The sequence below is a fragment of the Siphateles boraxobius genome, unplaced genomic scaffold (assembly GCF_051911475.1).
Source record: "Siphateles boraxobius isolate OS27281-9 unplaced genomic scaffold, OSU_SipBor_1 7, whole genome shotgun sequence".
Lineage (NCBI taxonomy): Eukaryota > Metazoa > Chordata > Actinopteri > Cypriniformes > Leuciscidae > Siphateles > Siphateles boraxobius.
Genome location: NW_027509197.1, coordinates 1,074,037 through 1,094,349, shown reverse-complemented (window position 1 = coordinate 1,094,349; position 20,313 = coordinate 1,074,037). Strand labels below are relative to the sequence as shown.

At 40.9% G+C, this 20,313-nt stretch overlaps 1 protein-coding gene across 2 annotated transcripts in view; it reads left to right on the top strand.

Annotated features, from left to right (window-relative positions):
* Positions 1-20,313, top strand: part of gad1a (glutamate decarboxylase 1a) — a 38,799-nt gene that overhangs the window by 7,367 nt on the left and 11,119 nt on the right. For both annotated transcript variants that reach the window (XM_077215103.1, XM_077215102.1), the window contains exons 7-14: positions 6,214-6,326; positions 8,160-8,275; positions 15,758-15,837; positions 15,915-15,969; positions 17,217-17,333; positions 17,435-17,499; positions 18,614-18,692; positions 18,924-19,073. In XM_077215103.1, the coding sequence (XP_077071218.1) occupies positions 6,214-6,326; positions 8,160-8,275; positions 15,758-15,837; positions 15,915-15,969; positions 17,217-17,333; positions 17,435-17,499; positions 18,614-18,692; positions 18,924-19,073 (775 nt within the window). The remainder of the gene's footprint in view (positions 1-6,213; positions 6,327-8,159; positions 8,276-15,757; positions 15,838-15,914; positions 15,970-17,216; positions 17,334-17,434; positions 17,500-18,613; positions 18,693-18,923; positions 19,074-20,313) is intronic.

Here is a 20,313-nt window from a genome sequence, read left to right as displayed (position 1 = left end):
AGCAGCGTAAACGTTCATTATACTGGGGGACTGTTGAATGCTCGACTCTGATTGGTTGACGAATGTTCTAAGGTGTGCAGGTCTGGACCGTATTACAGTTCCATATCACTTCGCCAAATTATTTCAGTTATTTCAAAGGTCCTTAAAGACGACAACAGCAAAAGAAGCAAAACCCACAGCGAGACTAATCCAGCATATAAATATAGTAAACAACAGGATAAAAACAACAAATTATTTCCATGTTTTTTGCCACAAAATTACATTTTATTATGTACGGACAGCACATACTCTCTTTCTCCCGCTCTCTTTCCCATTCAAAATGCACACACAAACTAATATTTTATCAGTGAAACAGTGAAACAGACTTTGGTAATTCACAACGCATTCTCACCCCAAGGCGTCACTAAAATGACAATTTTGACCATGCTTCAATATTCGACGCTTTAGGCACCCTTTAGCGTCAGTTACATGACGCGATCCTAGGGCGTCATCTTACTGACGCTTTACCTAAGCGTCAGTTAGATGACGCGGGTAGGTTTAGGTCTGGGGTAGGGTTAGGATTAGATAGCGTCATCTAACTGACGTTAAAGGTAAAGCGTCAGTAAGATGACGCCCTAGGATCGCGTCATGTAACTGACGCTAAAGGGTGCCTAAAGCGTCGAATATTGAAGCATGGTCAAAATGATTCCCAAGGCGTCAGTTTCATGACGCCTAGGGATGAGAATGGGCTGTAATTCACGCACGTTTAATCTCTCTCTCTCTCTCTCTCTCTCTCTCTCTCTCTCTCTCTCTCTCTCTCTCTCTCTCTGCTATCAATGGCTCAAGTCTCTATTACTAGCTCTAAAATTAGCAACGGACGCTTGGGATTAGATGCGTAAGAAATTAGTTCTACACACATGAGCATTTTAAGGACAAAAACCTGACAAATGCCTTGAAAAACATCATCTGAACAATGTCTTGAGGTGTGGTAACCGAAGTATAAACTGAATAATTGACTCCGGTCCATTAAATTATTGGGTAAAAAATGCACACCCGAGGTGAAACGGCCACTCGGCAAAAAACTGAGAGAACTGAGGGCAATATATACACACAAGATAATGAACTGAAAGGAAACAGGTGACAGATAATCAATGAACTAATGAAAAACCATTACAACCGATGAAAATGCGATACAAACTAAAAATCCATGAAAGGATTTCATTCGAGGGAGTAAATTAATTTGACCAAATTAGACCCTTTAGCAGTGTGACCATGTTACACTGGCTATGAAGTTTTACAGTGCTTGCAAGACAGACCTGCACGTATATTCCCCAAACTTTTCTAAATAGGCCTTGTTATGAATCCTTTACCCTGTCAAACTGTCAGTTAATTTTAGCTTTAGATCTGCTATAATTTATTTTAAAGAACTATGTTTAAAAACCGATTGCAGTTTGACAATATTCCATTGGCTTGCTGTTGAACGTTCAAATTGACATCAGTGACAGTGCATATTCAGTGTTTAAACATAAAGTCATCTTTACATCATGCACAGCTGACTGTGCTGATGCGGCATTTCATTTACAGAGAATCAGAAACGTTTTATAATGTTTTCATCCAAAAATATTATAGTTTTCAGCAGAAAAGCTCCAGATGACAGAGTGTTTTGAGACAGCGTGCAGATGGACATGTCCAGAATGTAGAGTAACACTTCATTGGTCAAGGCTAATTTACAGCTACACGCTGAGACACAGTGCCAGCTGAGCCCCCGACACAATACACACCCCCACATCATCCCTTACACTCATCCATCTATCTACCCATCCATCCATTCCTCTACTCATCCTAAAGCAGACTGGTATCTGTGAGAAATATTTGACAGTCATATGACACGGGTGGCTGGAATGGTCTAATGACTCTATTGTCAGATTACAAAACTAAAAGGAAGTTTAATTCTACTCTTTGAATATTTTTATTGGTCCACTGGGATGTTCTTCATTGATGTGAGGACAACAGCAGTGAATACCCTGGTCTTGTTTGACCTCTGAGGGTCAGAGATTTAATGATGTCTTTCACAGTCCATGCCCAAATTCTCCTTTGATCAATAGTCAAGTCAAGTCACCTTCATTTATATAGCGCTTTTAACAATATGGACTGTTTCAAAGCAGTTTTACAGTGATAATAGGAAATTAAAGTAACAGAGATTGTTTTGGCTTTACAGCAGCTCTAGAATAAAGTTATTGTCCAGCTAAAGTTAATTTTGATCTATTGACTTCCGTCGCAAAGATCATTAGTTATTAACTTTGGGGCCGCTAACAGTCAAGTCACCTTTATATATATAGCGCTTTTTACAATACACTGTTTCAAAGCAGTTTTATAGAGATAACAGGATAATAATTTTGTAATAATATTGTTAAATATAAAATTAAATGTCCCCAACTAAGCAAGCCAAAAGCCAATGGCGACAAAGGCGAAGAAAGGTGAAAAAGGCGAAAGTGGCGAGGAACCAAAACTCCATCAGTGACAGAATGGAGAAAAAACCTTGGGAGAACCCAGGCTCAATCGGGGGCCAGTCCTCCTCTGGCCAAACAACGTACAGTGTATGATTATGATTACAGGTCAGAGGTCAGATTGGATCGGAACAATATATTATGCAGTTCATCTGGTTGAAGATCAGAGTCATCACGCGGTATGGAGAAGGGTTTTTTGAGGATCAGTGCCGATGGCTGTTGTGTCGATGAGGCCTTCAGAGGGAAGAGTGACACAAGCTCTGCTGACACTTCAGGGATGTGTTGTGGTCGTGTCTAGGCACAGGTCCACCATCTGATCTAGATACGGTTCGGGTCCGGCTGATTACATCATGCATTGTGGTCATGTCTAGGCACAGGTCCACCATCTGATCTAGATACGGTTCGGGTCCGGCTGATTACATCATGCATTGTGGTCATGTCTAGGTGAAGGTCCACCATCTGATCTGGATACGGCCCGTATCCGGCTGATTACAGTTAACCTCTGAATAAACAGAAAGACTAAAATGAGCGTAGATGCAATTATTTTTATTATGTAATGAGTACATCGGGTGTTATAGGAAGTGTTCCTGGTTCCGGCTAACCTAATCTATGCAGCCTAATAATCATTTAACTGATTTGAATAATAGGAATGTATAGTGTTCATGTGTATGAAAGGTTGAAGAGATGTGTTTTTAGTCTAGATTTAAACTGACAGAGTGTGTCTGCTTCCCGGTCAATGTTAGGAAGACTGTTTTGGTGCTAAATATTAAAAGGATCTACCGCCAGCAGTCGAATTTCAACTGGCCAGATAGACTTGAAGGACTATAATGCATTAAGAGCTCGCTCAAGAACTGCGGAGCTTAACCATTTAGTGCTTTGTAAGTAATCAGCAATATTTTAAAATGTATACGTTGTTTAATATGGAGCCAAAGTAGTGTTGACAGAACCGGGCTAATATGGTCATGCTTCCTGGTTCTGGTAAGAACTCTAGCTGCTGCGTTTTGGACCAGTAATTTTTCTGTAAATAATCGCAATTAATCACACCTATCATTAAAGGTTTCATATCTTTACATATATTGTAATACTTTCACATTTAATCTCCAAAATTATGTAGAAACAACATAAATAGTATATTTTAAATATTTGTTTAATGGCATCTTTTTACTAAGCACTATGAATGAAGGCCAGTATCACTGACACCAGTCTGCTACTGCTGTCTCTATTAAATTGATTTTTTTATCTCAATTTTATCCATTAATTATAACCATTCAACATTCCAGTAATTGAAAACTATCATTTAATAGGTTTTAAAAATAGAACAAAAAAAAGTTTCTGACCTTGTAAACAGTGCTTTAAGATTTTCAGGTTGGTCGGGTAAATATAGCCTACAGAAATCGAAAAATTAAACGATGCATAAATTCTTAACTGCATAAATTATAAATTAAATTTAGATTAATCCTTATAAAAGCTACAAAAGTCAAAAGTTATTACATCAAGAGCAGTGAGTGATTTTCTCTTTGGCCGTTTCTCAATATGCGTTCTTGTCTGTAGCCTACTTGTGTTCTTGTGTTACTGAAAATCATCAGTCGCTGCCATAGACTGTAAAAAAATGGTCGCTGCCTAAGAACTGTTCCAATTCAAAGTTCACATCTAGCCAAGTCCAGTTCAAATCCCCGGATGTGTTCTTGATCCGCCCCTTTTACCGAGGATGCATCGAGAGGTGACTTGTGCGGGCTTGAGACAGCCATGAGCCATGTATCCCAGAATGCATCTCGCACCAACCAGCAAGTGTCAATAGCAAAGGGGAAAACCCACGTAATTTAAAAATACTGCTGTTAATGTTTTGCGAAATGTAGTTTTAAGAGTGTTTCAGGTGAGAATGTAGTTGTTTAAAACTCTGTTTAAAAATCACGGGATTATTTATAAAGATAGCACCTATTTGTAAAATTGAACTGATGTTTTTGGAGTTGTGAGATCCAGTCGCTCATTTAGCCCGCCGAGAACAGCCTTTCCTCGGCTGGTCCTTCTGACATTTGCCACTGGCTCTGATGTCTCTGTAGTGCTTAAACATGAGACATAATTTGTCTTGTGTATATCTAACAGGCGATCTTTGGGCTCATGAATCTATCATTTGTTCCCTGGCAAATCGCTTTGGCTGAGGGCAAAGTGAAGTTTCATAACTTTATATATTTAGGCTATTTAACTTTACCGTTGTAGCCTACAAGAGCGCTGAAATTGTACGTTTGACTGAATTGTTTGCTTTATTTCTTATTGTATAAGAATCTTATACCTTTTACTTATACTTTTGTACTGCCTATTATTGATCATTAAAACTGGCATTTAACAACAAAAAAACAGGGTTGTTTTTTATGACATATATAATTGTATTACTGTGAAGATAATCAGAGTACATATGCACATATTGCCTGAACAACATATTAATATATTTAATATTTTTAAAATGTAAACAAAATGAGACAGGGTTGTTTTTTATATTTCATTTTTATTATAAATATACATGCTACAGTGAATATAATCAATGTAGGTGTTGCCTGAACCACATCTGTGTGACTATTTATATGTTTTTTTTAAAAGAAACGAAAAGAGGCAGAGCGGTGTTTTATAACATATTTAGTTTTATTGTTATATACCTAAAATTAGGAAACCGGAGTAGTCAGAAAGAGCTGAGTGACGCTATCAAGAACACTGCTGTTCCATTTGTAGAATTACTGGCAGGTCCGAATTACCAAGGACTCAAATCCGAACTTTGCTTACTTGTTTATTGAGAAACGCCTATTGTTCTTTGATTAACATTAATGACAGACAGCAGCAGGTTTATTAGGCTGCTGTCACTTTAAGACACGCATGACGCGGTTCTGACACACATACCATTTTCTCACAACTCATTTAACACTTTTTAGCTCATTTAAGATTGTGCTTTTGAGGATACTCGACAAAACGGGAGTTTTGACATCATTTTGTTTTTGTCCGTTAAAGCACGAAAGTCTGTTCAAGCTGCGTTAATGCGTGAATGTTGACATATATAATCTACCTTTAAAACAGCTTTTACAAAAACAAAATTTAATATGGAGATAATACCAAAAAGATGGCACAAAAAAATGACACTAAACCTTTTGACACTAAACCTCAATGTTACTAATGCTGCCTTCACGTGCTATCGAAAATGTCCTACTTCCTACTTCTGAAGTCGTGATTACGCATCATCGCATTAAAATTTTGGCTTGAGAAGTCCAATTTTTTAACTAGGAAACTAGTATTTATGATAATTCCATAAAACACTTGAAGGCAGCATGAGACACATGCTTGTGTCAGTTTCCCCATGTGACAACTTGCCCCGGTCTCCCCTAGTAGATGACTCCACCTTTCATGTTTGCACATGTTCCTGCTGTCAGTAAATTATATGTCAGTACTGTTTATATTGATTAGACAGAACTACATGAGCACTTGACATTTGCATGTACTAATGAGCTGCTCATCATTACTAATCACCGTGGAGGATTATTGACTGGTGCTAAAAGGCTGAAGATGCCTCAGAATGATTATGTGATGGATTGAACAGACTTACATAAATACAGTACAGTTAGTGAATTACCTCCTGCTGTCAAGGCACTCATTAACGTGGGACCAGTAGAAATGAGGTGTGTGTGTGTGTGTTTGTGTGTGTTTGTGTGTGTGTGTGTGTGTGTGTGTGCGTGTCTGTTTACAGGTTCACATATGAGATTGCACCAGTGTTTGTACTGATGGAACAGCTCACCCTGAAGAAAATGCGAGAGATTATTGGCTGGCCAAATGGAGAAGGCGATGGAATTTTCTCACCAGGTATGGCCTTTTAATCCACAGAAAAATTAAGATTCTAGATTAAAGGATTTGCTAAATTAACTTTGTAATTTCTTTTTTTTTTCCAATTTAACAAAATTGAAATAAGTCATCAATACATATTTTTCCAAAATGGTTTGTCTTACCCTGATTCATTATATATTTTAGACCTGTCGATATGGTTTTCACTCGAAATTGCGTACATGCGTCACTCGCCTGTGTGTGTCTTGTCATATCCGTAAATAGAGAAAAGCTGCTCTGGCAAGAAAGGTTGACATAGAAAAGCTAAATCTTGATCCTCCGGGGAATCACCCTTTTTAAACAAATGCAGAACAGAGGAGAGTCTGCAGGCAAAAAGAAAACCGATCTCGTAATAAAACAAGAATCAACATTGGCTTGGCTTTTCCGACATGGTGAGAACTGCGGGATTTGAAATGTTGTAAAAAGTGACACAAAGATGATGGCGTTTTTATTGCTCAACACGTGTGTAAGGTATTTTATTGAATAGGTAAATTGTGGCTCTCTAACAGACTTCATTGTAAAGCATTATCTATTGTGAAGGGTCATATTCATCCGCACAGTCACACAGAGCAGAAGCACAACCAAAACAATGTTCTTCCGCAAAATGCTTGCAGATTTTTTTTCTATCCCGCTAGAGGACAAAATATTACATAGTGTACCTTTAAAGGGTAATTTTTTTAATACATCAATGGCTGATGTTTTCCTCTCAACAACTGGTGGGTGCCATAGACTGTAAAAATAGATGGACGACGCCCTCTTCACTCTCTTCCATTGGTGAAGAGTGAAGCCGCCAAAATCCTAATATGGCGCTGACATCTTGCGCAGATTTGGGACCTGCTTCTGCGCAGTAGTGAGCAGGAAGTAAAGCCGATATATCAAGGTCCTGCCCTCACCACTACAACATTTACTGTGTGAAATAAACAGTTATGGACATGTAGAAATTAAAGTTGAAGCTCCAGTCTCCTCCCGAAAATCCAAAAAAAGTCAGATGGTGCCTCAGTGACTACTTTGTTTAGAGAAGCTGTCAATCACAGCTGTCAAACATGACGTCACATTCCCGATTATATAGCATCAAATAACTAACTAAGACCAAACTTTTTTTTTTTTAAAACGAACACTTAAACTTAAATCAGCATGATAAAAACTACCATAGTTTCTATCTACCATAGATAAAAACTAAAATTTATTTGAAGTGTAATTTGATTGTTTAGTTTCCATCGTGTCCATTAGACTTCATGGGGAGGCGGGCTTTATGACCTATACTGGGACCAGCCACCAGGGGGCGATCGAGGGGCTTTGGCTTCACTTTTCAGCACTTGTGCGGCACGTTTGGTGGGTTCACAGATTTACAAACAAACCAAAAATTATTCCTGTTAGCAAACCGTGGCACTGTTTAAATTTTTGTTTATTTTTTTGATAAAGTAATTATGCAAATTGTTTAAAAACACAAATTAAATTAAATTGTTAAAACTGTGTCAATTTGATATGCAATTCAAATACATGAATCTTAAATTTATGCCTAAATATTTTTTTGAATGAAATATGAAAAGGAAAAAACCTTATGAGAAGCCGAGACTGGATGGAGGAGCCCGTCTACATTTTTGCAGACAATTATAAACGCATGCATGCACACATTTAAATTTGACCAAATAAAATTCAGTCACAGAATCATTATGATAATATCGACTAAATCATGTTATTCAATTTGTTTAAGACACATGTAAATGTGTCCGTCTGTTGTTGAGATTATACGTACACAATGTGAATTACAGACCTACTCATCAGTTAAATGAAGCAAAATGTTTGTTCTTGCAGGAGGAGCGATCTCAAACATGTACAGCGTGATGGTGGCGCGGTATAAACACTATCCTGAGGTTAAAATCAAAGGCATGGCAGCGGTTCCCAGACTGGTGCTGTTCACCTCAGAACATGTAGGTCACTGTCTCTCTCTCCTCTCTCCCCTTTTGTCTCTCTATCTCTGTGTGTAGTTAAATGCGTGTGCACTGAAACAAGGGGAACAACCGTGTCATTTATTGCAGTTTTATATTGGTCTAATCGAAAATAGTGATTTCCGGTGAAGTCGTTTTGTTCAGTTTATCAAAAACCTAAAAGCTATAAAACTATCTTCAAAGTCTAAGTTAAAAGAAACTATTTTGATTTAATAGATTAAATTTCACTTAACACCACAGTGTTGATGTGCAGAACACACACTGTCTTTACTGACTGATGAAATTATTGTGGGTTTGAGAGCCTAAAGGTTTTGCAGAATATCCTGGATTTTCTATTCCATGATGAAGCAGTGAGCTCCAAAACTGATAAGATAAGCACCATAAAGTACTATAAAAGTAGTCCATTCAACTTGTGCCATTTATTGTAAGCAGTGGTTGTGTTAACCAAATATTTTCAGTCATTGATTAAACTTTTTTTAGCATTGACGGACAAATCAGAAGGCCGTCATTCATTTTGACAGATTACACTGAGGGTGATCTATTGTAACTTGTAAAGGTAATTCCCACCCCTGTCCAGTTGGTGGTGAGTGTGCATATTAATGAGCTATTATCTTGTCTCTGATCTCAGTTCAAACGGCCGAAGAGTTGTAATGTTTTTTGATAAAAGCGGTGAAAAATTAGGGACTGATGCGGATGCGGTGGAGGATGAAGGACAAACGTCAGACAACGGGTGCTTCCAAAATCGCCCCCTATACCCTTAAATAGGGCACTATTTGAGGGGACAGCCATTTGTAGTGGTGTCCGAAACCATAGTGGACGTTATCGAGTGCACTCATTCAATCCCACAATGCACCGCAATAACAAGTGTACAACCGATGTACGCTCCACCATATATATACATAGATGCCTCATTAGCGGCTGTTTCGATGGGCCGTTACACTTAAACTGTCCGCCATATTGGAACGGTCCATGAACACTCGAGATCAAGTTGACAGAGCGTCTGCAACTGTAGTCAGACACATGAATGAATATCTATATCTTCAATAGAGTTTAGCAGATGATTTTATTAAACGAACACAATACAACAAGACGAAGGCGTCAGCTAACAAGGCATTAAAAAGTTACCATAGTTAAAATATAAATATAAAAACACAAACCAAAACATTCTCACCTGTGAAAGGTTAGTCTTCGGGAATATATATCTCGGAGGTTTCACAACCAGTAGCTGCGCAATGTTGTGGCATCATTTATTCTTACTGTGAGTGGCGGCACATCGGCGTGTCTGGAGTGGTCGAATGTGGTTTCTACTTCTACATTTCTATGCGCTCAATGCTAGAGAATACCCATAATGCCCTTTGAGAGTTGTGCGCCGAAGATGGCGCCCACAGATAAATCATCCTCACATTTTACAAACCACCGGTCCAATGTGGCTACAGCGTAATATAATACAGCTATACATTTATTTTTAATTGATTCTTCAATTGTTTAATTAAGGTTTATACACAGTTCCCTTTCAAGGAAGCTAGACCAGGCATAGACCAGGAAGCTATAAAGCACACCAGAAAACAGACCGCGACAGCTTCTGTTGCCTTCAGCAAGCGATCTGTGTATTCTGTCCTTGTCATATTTATTGTTGTCTGTCAAGTTGCAATATATATATATATTATGGCAAAAGAGAGCAAGCAGCTTTTGTGTTGTTCCCTGCCCACGTTATATCACGGGTGGGGACACACACATCAGCTTTTTGTTACTATTTGGGAGTGGAGCATGCCACAGTCAGTTCTCGAGGGGGCTGACTGTGAGCATTGCGAGAAGCTGTCCGTGAGGACGCTCCGCTCCCGCCGGGCGTTCTTCGAGGAGGACGGTTCGGTTCGCGCTCCCCGCGCGGGTCCCGCTGTTGCCGATGCACGGCGGCGACTCGCATTTTGGGGTTCGCAAACGGATCTGACAGCGGGGGTTGGGACGGGCCCCGCCCTATCTCAGCTTTCACCTGCCAGATCCAGTGCTGGCGATTTCCAGTTCAGAGGAATTGGTAGCGTTAGTGTTTTGTTTAGAAAAAGAGAACAAAACAAATTAAGATATTAAGAAAGGGCAGATGTTTGAGTTTTCAATAAATGAATAAATAAGTCAGCTCATAACTCTGTTGAATAAAGAGGAGCTTTAAAAGGAGGTTTATCTAGTGCTGTTGCTAGTTAAATATTTTCTGGCCAGCTGAACATTATGAGAGTGAAAATAAAAAGAGTTTATTAGATGAAATAAATCTAAAAACAGAAAAACTCTGTATCTCAGCCTCCTCGTCGGGGACTGCCGTTTTTTCCCTATCTCCACACCACACTGAGGTGTCGAGATCGTGGAATAAGTCGGTTTCTATTTTATGTGTTTAATGCCCAACGTCTAACTATAGTAATGCTATGGGTATTAAGTATCATGGTATGACAGTGCCTCGGGTTAAAGAGACGCTTGCTAGCTTTCTCTCTCCCGAGTCGGCGTCATCATTTTTAACCCCGACGTTACCCACCAGCCATCTAAATAAATTTTTTTATTAGGCAACGCTGGTGGGTAAATTATAAAGACATGGATGAATGTGAGGTTGTAAGAAAACAGCACTGACGCTATTCGAGAATTGCGTCGTGCAAAAACAGATAAACTATACTGGGAAGGGACGGTTTCGAGAAATCGTTTCTCCTCTGCGTCCTCTGGGTGGCGACTCTCTGAGTAGGGTCGCAGCACGGCCAGTTCGGTTGTTTTCCTGCTGGTGGCCACGGAGTGATATATTTATATATATATATATATATATATATATATATATATATATATATATATATATATATATATATACGTTTTTCTGATTTAAAAATAAAGAAAAATAAGATAAAATTATATCTGTCTAGCCAGTTAGAGATATGCAAGATCTGAGGACTATTTTATCTCTAAAAAAGCTTGGACAATAGGAAGCCCTGACGCCGAGGCTATCAGGCTTCTAAAGGGTGGTCCCCTCCGGGGTAGGGATGGTTTTGAGAAAATCGTTTCTCCTCGGCGCCCTCTGGGGTGCGACTCTCTGAGGAGGGTCGCAGCGCTGCCAGTTCGGTTTTCCTGCCGGTTCGCCGTTCAGGACACCAAGGTGTCAGTGTCCCCAAACGATCCTCCGAGGGGGGTCGTAGAGCAGTCAGTTCGGTTTCCCTGCCGGTTCGCCGTTTCAGGGTGCCGAGGTGCCTGCTTTTTCCAATGATCCTCCGAGGAGGGTTGTTGGAATTAAGTTATTTAAAGGGAAGCATGATCTGAGGACTGTCGTCATCTCTAATAAAGCTTCTGAGGGCTCCTCCGGGGCAGGGACGGTTTTGAGAAATCGTTTCTCCTCGGCGCCCTCTGGGGTGCGACTCTCTGAGGAGGGTCGCAGCGCTGCCAGTTCGGTTGTTCCCTGCCGGTTCGCCGTTCAGGGCACCGAGGTGTCAGCGTCCCCATACGATCCTCCGAGGAGGGTCGTAGAACGGTCAGTTCGGTTGTTCCCTGCCGGTTCGCCGCTTCAGGGCACCGTAGTGACTGTTCAACCAAATCCAGAGGCCAGTCTTGAGAGACTGGTTCCCCTAGTAGAATTTCTGGCAGCGTGGAAACTACTGCCACATATTTCTCGGTGGGTCCTGCACACTATAAAAAAGGGTTCAGAATTCGGTTCTTGTCCGCCCAGATTTCTAGGGGTCCTCCCCACTGTGGTGGACCCCGAGCAGGCTTTGGTTATGGAGCAGGAAGTACTGACACTTCTGCAAAAGGAGCTGTAGAAGGGGTTCCTCCTCCCGGCAGACAGTCAGGGTTTTACTGCCATTACTTCATTGTTCCGAAAGAGGATGAGGGGTTGCGTCCTACTCTAGACCTGCGTCAATTAAACAGCAGGTTTCAGAATCTTAAGTTCAAAGTATGCTTACGCTAAATATGATTGTGTCACAGATTCAGTCCGAGGACTGGTTTGTCACAATAGACTTAAAGGACGCTTACTTATCTTCCATCCTCATCACAGGAGGTTCCTGAGGTTTGCTTTCAGGGGCGAAGCATACCAGTATCGGGTTCTTCCATTCGGCCTAGGTTATCACCCCACACCTTTTACAATATGCGTGGATGCAGCTCTGGCTCCTCTGAGATTCCAGGGCATTCGCGTATTAAATTATATCGACGATTGGTTGATTTTAGCTCAGTCCGAGCTTTTGGCAGTTCAACATCGAGATGTCGTTCTGTCCCACATAAGGACGTTGGGGTTGCGGCTCAACACCAGAAAGAGTGTACTCCTCCCAGCTCAGAGGACCACTTTCTAGGTGTATTATGGGATTCGACAACAATGCAAGCACGTCTGTCTCCTGCACGTATTTCTGCGATTCTCACAGCCGTAAAGAATGTAAAACTAGGTCAGTCACTCACTGCAAACAGTCTCTGAGACTGTTGGGGCTCATGGTAGTTGCGTCTAACGTAGTTACTTTTGGCCTTCTGTACATGAGACCCCTGCAGTGGTGGCTCGGGACCAAGGGGTTTTCTCCGAGGGGAAATCCGTTTTCGCATGATCAAGGTCACGCGGCTATGCCTCGGACATGTGGTAGAAACCCTGGTTCCTCGCCCAGGGCCCAGGGCCCAGTGCTTCTTGTCGACGCGTCACGCTATCGACGGATGCTTCCCTCACAGGATGGGGGGCGGTCATGAGTGGCCGCTCGGTGAAAGGTCTTTGGCTGGGGCTCATGGCAGTTGCGTCCAACGTAGATACTTTTGGCCTTCTGTACATGAGACCCCTGCAGTGTTGGCTCGGAACCAAGGGGTTTTCTCCGAGGGGAAATCCGTTTTCGCATGATCAAGGTCACGCGGCTATGCCTTCGTGCCTCGGTCATGTGGAAGAACCTTGGTTCCTCGCCCAGGCCCAGTGTTGGGGGCTTCTTGTCGACGCATAATGCTATCGACGGATGTTTCCCTCACAAGTCGGGGGCAATCATTAGTGGTTGGTCGGCGAAGGGTCCAGACAACACACTGATGGTCTCGTATATCAGAGCAGATATCCTGTTGAGGCAGGGGCTGTGGCCCGGGGAATGGAGACTTCACCCCGAGGTGGTGGAGCTTCTTAGGGAGAACTTCGGTCAAACTACAAGTCGACCTTTCGCATCGCTTGTACAATGCATTGCCCTTGTGGTTCTCCCTCACGCATCCAGCTCCGCTTGGACTGGATGTAATGTAATAGGTGTGGTTGCGCTACACCTATACGCTTTTCCCGATATCTTTGCTCCTGGGAGCTCTGGAGTTTTGGATACTGTGGGCTCGGCCTCTGAGGGGGCCCAGCTCATAGATTCAGGTTTCTCGACCGAGGTCGTGGAGACCATACTCCAGTCTAGAGCTCCCTCCACGAGAAGACTAATATGCTGTTCTCTGCCTGGGCTAGGCAAGTGGGTGCAGAGAACGCCTTCTGAATCTCGTTTCTGCCCTGTTGGTACAGTACTTGATTTCTGTAATGAATGTTTCTTTGCTGGGCTATCTCTGAGGAGAGATCCTTAATTTCGTCTTCTCCGTGGTACATGAGGCTGAGGCCTGCACGTACTTGGATTTGCACCTGGTGTGTGGTAGTATTTCTTCACCCCAGATCGGGTTGTATTTCTAGGTCCCTACTAAATGTGCGGGTCATTTGTGCTCCAGGCCTTCTGTCCTCCACCTCTAATACCCCAGATCAGGTAAATCTTAAATCTGTTATGCCCTTTCCGGGCTTTGGATGCTTAGGTCCACAGAGCTGCTCAGTGGCATTTATCAGAACAATTATTTGTCTGCTTCGGGTAACCTAAGATAGGTTGCCCTGCATCTAAACAGATAATGAGCAAGTGGGTAGTTGAGGCTATCTCACTTGCTTATGAAGCGACCGGACAGCGTTCACCTGTGGCTGTTCAGGCCCATTCTACAAGGAGTATGGCTGCCTCTAGGCTTTCATTTCGGGTATTTCCCTTCAGGATATTTGTAATGCGGCAGGCTGGTCCTCACCTCATACATTTGTCAGATTTTATGACCTACACCTCTCCACTCCCGGGGCTAGGTTGCTTGCTTCTAGTGTGCGCAAGGACTTCAAACAGAACGGGCATTTGTCTTATGGCGTAGTGGGTATGGGGTTCCCACCGCGTCTCAACGCAGCTCGAGTTCCCTTGAAAGGGAACGTCTCAGGTTACGTATGTAACCCTGGTTCCCTGAGAGGGAACGAGACGCTGCGTTCTCCTGCCATACTTCCTGCATGCCCTGATCGACTTGCTTCAGGCTTTTTCAGAAGCTGTCGTGGTCTGTTTTCTGGTGTGCTTTATAGCTTCCTGGTCTATGACGTCACCGCCTATGACGTCTCACTCAAGTGAACTTTATTAGTGGACTAATGTAGGGTTAGTAGTGTGATAGGGATAGTGAATGAGGGTATAGGGGCGATTTTGGACACAGGCAACGTTTATCAGTCAGCGGTCAGTTTATCAGTCACCGTGCGGACCAGGAGGAAGGTTTGAGTTCAGGCAGATACAGAAAGTTGATTAAGTTTAGTTCAGTTCATTTTGTACATGTTTTGTTGAAATTTGATTTTTTTCGTAATTGCATTTTGCAATGTTGTGTTGTTCGCATTTGACTGTTCAGGCATAAAGGTCGTGTTTTAGTGGCTGTCACTGCGGAAAAAACAAACAAACATTAATCTGCTTTGCGTGGCGTTGAAGATGAAAAATGATGCACAGTCGATTGTTAATCTGTTCTCTTCATAAATAACTAACCTCATAATCTATCTTATATGCTCATCCTGTAAATTCATGATTAAAAATGAAAATGTGAATGAAAACATTAAGAAAGCTATTAAATGTCTTAGTATAATTAAAATATGAAAATTAAAATGACGATTAATAATAGATTATGACAGACTTTTTATGACTCTCACCATCAAAATGAAGGACAATGAGAAAATCTGACCCAACCACTGATTGTAAGTCTTCTGAAACCATAAGCTAGCATTTTGTGAGATCAAAAGACCAAAATTGTAGCCATCGCTCTCAGTGAAGCTCATTTGCCGCGGGCTCTCACATCTCATGTCCACACATTAAGATATCAATGACATCAAACGTTCTCGGTTCCTTGACAGATCCTCATTGATGTCCAACCTGGTGTGATGTATCTTGCACCATATTTAAATGTGTGCAAATGCAAATGAGATGTGAGAGCTACGCTGGATGGTGCTTTTCATGGCTCGTGTTTGTCAGTTTTGGAGCTCGACAGACCTCATTTCTATTCACTTTCATTGTATGGAATATAGGCGCCAGGATATTCTGCAGAAGATCTACTTTTGGGTCTCACAGGACAATGAAAGTCCCACAAGTTTGGCATGACATGAAGGAGAATGAATGAATTTTCTTTTTCTTTTCTTTTGTTGGTGAAGTATACATTTAATGCACGAAATATCATACACTTACAAGTCTGTTACTATATTGTTCCCAGAGTCACTACTCCATAAAGAAGGCCAGTGCAGTGCTGGGTTTTGGCACAGAGAATCTGATCCTGCTGAGAACAGATGAAAGGTAAGTGTGTCTGTGTTGTGTGTTTGTGGATCCTCTCATCAGCGAGAATCTGTGTTACATTTGTGTCTCTTTGTTAGAGGTAGAGTCATTCCGGCCGATCTGGAGGCCAAAATCATTGACGCCAAACAGAAGGTAAGTGTTCACATGAATACACTCTTCAATACACCTCTCTGTCACCTCACTAAAGACAATGAGCTCTTTGCGCTACTTGTCGTGTTAAGAGGCGATAATTATTCTTACTGCAATAATCATTTGACATTGTGTCACTAATGTATAAGGTATCGACTGATTCGTGGGAATGTTTATTACAAGTTAAGTCCTGCTGACAGTGTCTGTGATGTACTGTCATTTAATTTAACACATACAATGATTTTTATTATCATGTTTACAGCAACGCACTTCTGGAAGCCTATACTTGTCAAGTCAAGTCACCTTCATTTATACAGCACTTTTAACAATAGATTGTTTCAAAGCAGTTTTACAGTGATAATAGGAAATTAAAGTTACAGAAACAGAAAACAGAAAAAAAAAACAGAAAACCCTTAATGCAATCCGGCCCCTCATTTGCACAAAACATTGCCTGGTGGCTCGAGAATGCAAACCATGAAACAGGTTCCAAGGTACATGCCTTGAAAATTTTATAATACAGAATTATTGATCGCTTCCGCGTAGCCACGTGAACCGGAATTATCCCGACAACGTTTTATCTGTACAGAGGTAAAGGGAAGGAGGCGTTCACAGGGGAGAGACTAGTTGACACTTCAGGACTGCGTTGTCGTCGTGTCCAGGCGCAGGTCCTTCATTAGATCCCGATATGGCCTGGACCCGGCGGACTGCGGTAAACCGAGAGCAGTTTATGAGCATTTATATCTCCATAACCGCGGGCGCCCCCTTCTATGGAGGTCGACATATTGTGTCGTCATGTTTCTAGCGTAGCCAACAGCGAACACACAGGCCTATAGAGCGCGTTTCCTCACTACCTTGAAAAAGAAGTTTTCAGTGGTGTATAAAGACCTTACTTAATGAACTGCTATATTTGTATTACCTTAGAATGAGCAGTTTCTATCTTCACACACCGCGGGTTCCCTTACATTGAAATGCGCCGACTTGTTCTACAGTAGCCCGAAACGGACAAACGCATTTCGTACTACTATGTTGCTCTTCGTGCAAGGAAGCAAGCTTAGTTCAGCGAATAAGAATTTCTTGTCGGCCACTGTAACTTTTGTTGGTTGCAATTCGTAACCTCACCACTAGATGCCGCTAAAAATCACACACTGCACCTTTAACATGCATTTAACTCGAGCATTGCAACTTTGATTTCGAATTTGTATGTCGGTTTATCTATTGAAATGACTTTGTTGTGTGTGTGTGCTGTCCAGGGGTTTGTGCCGATGTTTGTGAATGCCACAGCTGGATCTACAGTGTATGGAGCCTTTGATCCAATCAATGAGATTGCTGACATCTGTGAAAAATACAACTTGTGGCTTCATGTGGATGTACGTTTGTGATTATTTCTTTACTTTCTTAAACAAACGTATTGAATGTTGTGAATATGTTTGTTTTTTTTGGAACTGATGGTGTGAATGTGTTTTTTAAGGGAGCGTGGGGTGGAGGTTTGCTGATGTCCAGAAAACATAGACACAAGCTTAACGGCATTGAGAGGTATCATACATATGCACCAGTGGCATTGAGATGATCTCAAAAAAGTGGAGAAACATGTTATAAACCTTATGAGCTTGCTTCATTAATATTACAATATTATATTCACTAATATGGTATAGTACATTTTAAATAATTATGTTTTAATAATCATTTGTGATGCTTTAAAGAAGTACCCTTATTTTGATGTGTTGACGAACATACTAAAGTACATGTAAGTACTTGTTTAAATTTTTACTTTAGTTTGTTATTCAATCTTACATTTAAGGTTAATATATTTAAAATGTACTAGATTGCAACTTCATTTCAAATTTGTAGTTAAATATATGTAAATACATGACATAAAATTATAGTAGAAATTACATTAAAGTATATTTTTGTTGACCATAAAAGCTTGTCAAATGCTAATTGCATTTAATATTTTTTTAAACTTCATTTTCATTTAAATACAATTAACATGCAATTAAGTGTCCAAAAACATTACATTCAGTTTGCACTTGAAGGGATGGTTCAACCAAAAATGAAAATTGTGTCATCATTTATTCACCCTCAAGTTGTTCCAAAGTTTCTTTCTTCTCCTGAGCATAAAAGAAGATATTTTGAAGAATGTCAGTATAACCAAACAGTTGTGGGGCACCATTGACTTCCATAGTATGGAAGAAAATACTATGGAAGTCATTGGTGCCCCACAAGTGTTTGGTCACAAATATTCTTCAAAATATATTATTTTATGTTCCACATAACAAAGAAATTCATACATGTTTGGAACAACTTGAGGGTGAGTAAATGATGACATAATTTTCCTATTTGGGTGAACTATTCCTTCAAGTATACTATTACTATAAAAAGTACTCATTTCACAAGAAAAAGACGTCCACTGCCAATTCAACCATTTGCTAGAGATTTCTGCTTGGTCCTAAAGTCCTTGGTTTTATGAGCCAGCTACTGCAGTCAAACAAAATTAAATTATAATAAAAGAAATTCCCAGACTTAGAAATGTTTAAATGTTATAATGGTTGCTACTCCCCTGTTAAGTACATACTCTACTATGTTCTTGTCTCTACAACCAACTAAACTGTGTGCCAGCACAGTGTTCTGATCAGTGTTGTTTCTGCAGAGCTAACTCTGTCACATGGAACCCACACAAGATGATGGGTGTCCCACTACAGTGCTCCGCCATTCTGGTCCGAGAGAAGGTATGAGAGAATGACAGAGACGGGGGCGGCAGAATGAATAAGTCTAAATACTAATAGAACGGAGTAAAATTCAGTGATAGAATACAAAGAAAACTGACTAGAAACAAAAATGTTCCGAAGACAAGAAAGTAAAAGGGCGATTGACAGGACATTTTTACATGTGATTATGTTCATCCCTGCTAAGTGCTCATGCTATCTCACTGTGTTCATGTGTGTATGTGTGTTTAACAGGGTCTACTACAGGGCTGCAACTCCATGTGTGCTGGATATCTCTTTCAGCCGGATAAACAGTATGATGTCACCTATGACACGGGGGACAAGGCCATTCAGTGTGGCCGTCATGTTGACATCTTCAAATTCTGGCTCATGTGGAAGTCAAAGGTGTGTGTGCACATTCATGAGATCAGAGCCTCAGTGTCTGATAATGTGTTACTCATGAATCAATCAAACAAACGGACCGATGATGTTTGGGGATTTACAGTCAAAGACCCAAGGACTAGATATGATTAATTAAGACCCGGAGTCAGAAGTGCAGTCAATTTTTGACAAGAGTCAGAATTATAGTAAATTAATGAAAAGTTTTACTGAAGATAGTTTGCAGTTTCATCAGCAGAAGTCAGCTTCAAGACTCACAAGGAGTTCATATAGGCCGCCCCTCTTACAGTTACAAAGATCACAGCAGTTATACCCTACACACAGGTCTACGCTGCTTCATTGCTTCAGGTTGAATGATTCTGATTGGCTAAGAAATAGATAAACAAGGCAATTTTCCACACATGGACTGATAGGCAGTAGCACATCTCCATACTCGTACGGCTGCCACCAGGACCCTGAGTTAGGTACGAGTGGCCCTCCGAGGTCACAAGACTGTGTGTGCGCCAACATGTCGAAGAACACAAGTCAGTCAATCTCCAATAATGCCACTTGTTCCTTAACCTGTAAACAAGAATACTAACACACAACTTCTTTAAGGTTAGATTTGGTCTGCTCTAACTATAAATGGGAGAGTTTTCTCACAACATCAAGATAACATGTTCTTTCTCTCAAGGAGAGAAACACTTTAATCTAAATGGACAGTAAGGCTTTAACAAAGAAATTATCCCTTTAAACTATAGACTTCAATGACCCCTGTGCCCATAGTTGTCAGGGTACCCTAGAAAAGTAGATGTATGTATTGACATGTTGAAGACCTTTCTCAAACACAAAACGAGTCCATATTTCATTTCTGGAAGCCGGGCTAAATGAGCAAGCACTGTTACTGCATTCAGATATCAAATACAGACGGTAGAGAATACATGAAAAGACCATTTTAGTAATCACAGTGGTAACTTCTGTAACAAAGAAATCTCATAAGCCTAGAGAAGTCATTCAACTCATTTGATATTTAAAGGAACATTTTTGATTAATGCCTTGATTATAATCACTCATTACATATACATTGAAGCAGCATTGGATTTCAGAGTCCACCCCTTCAACGGATTGATGAACAAATGAGTGGATGGATGAACAAACGATTGGATGGATGATGGCTGGATAAATGGATGTATGGATGAACAGTTGGATGTATGGAGTAATGAATGGATCCTGGATGGATGGATGAATGATTGGATTGATGATGGAT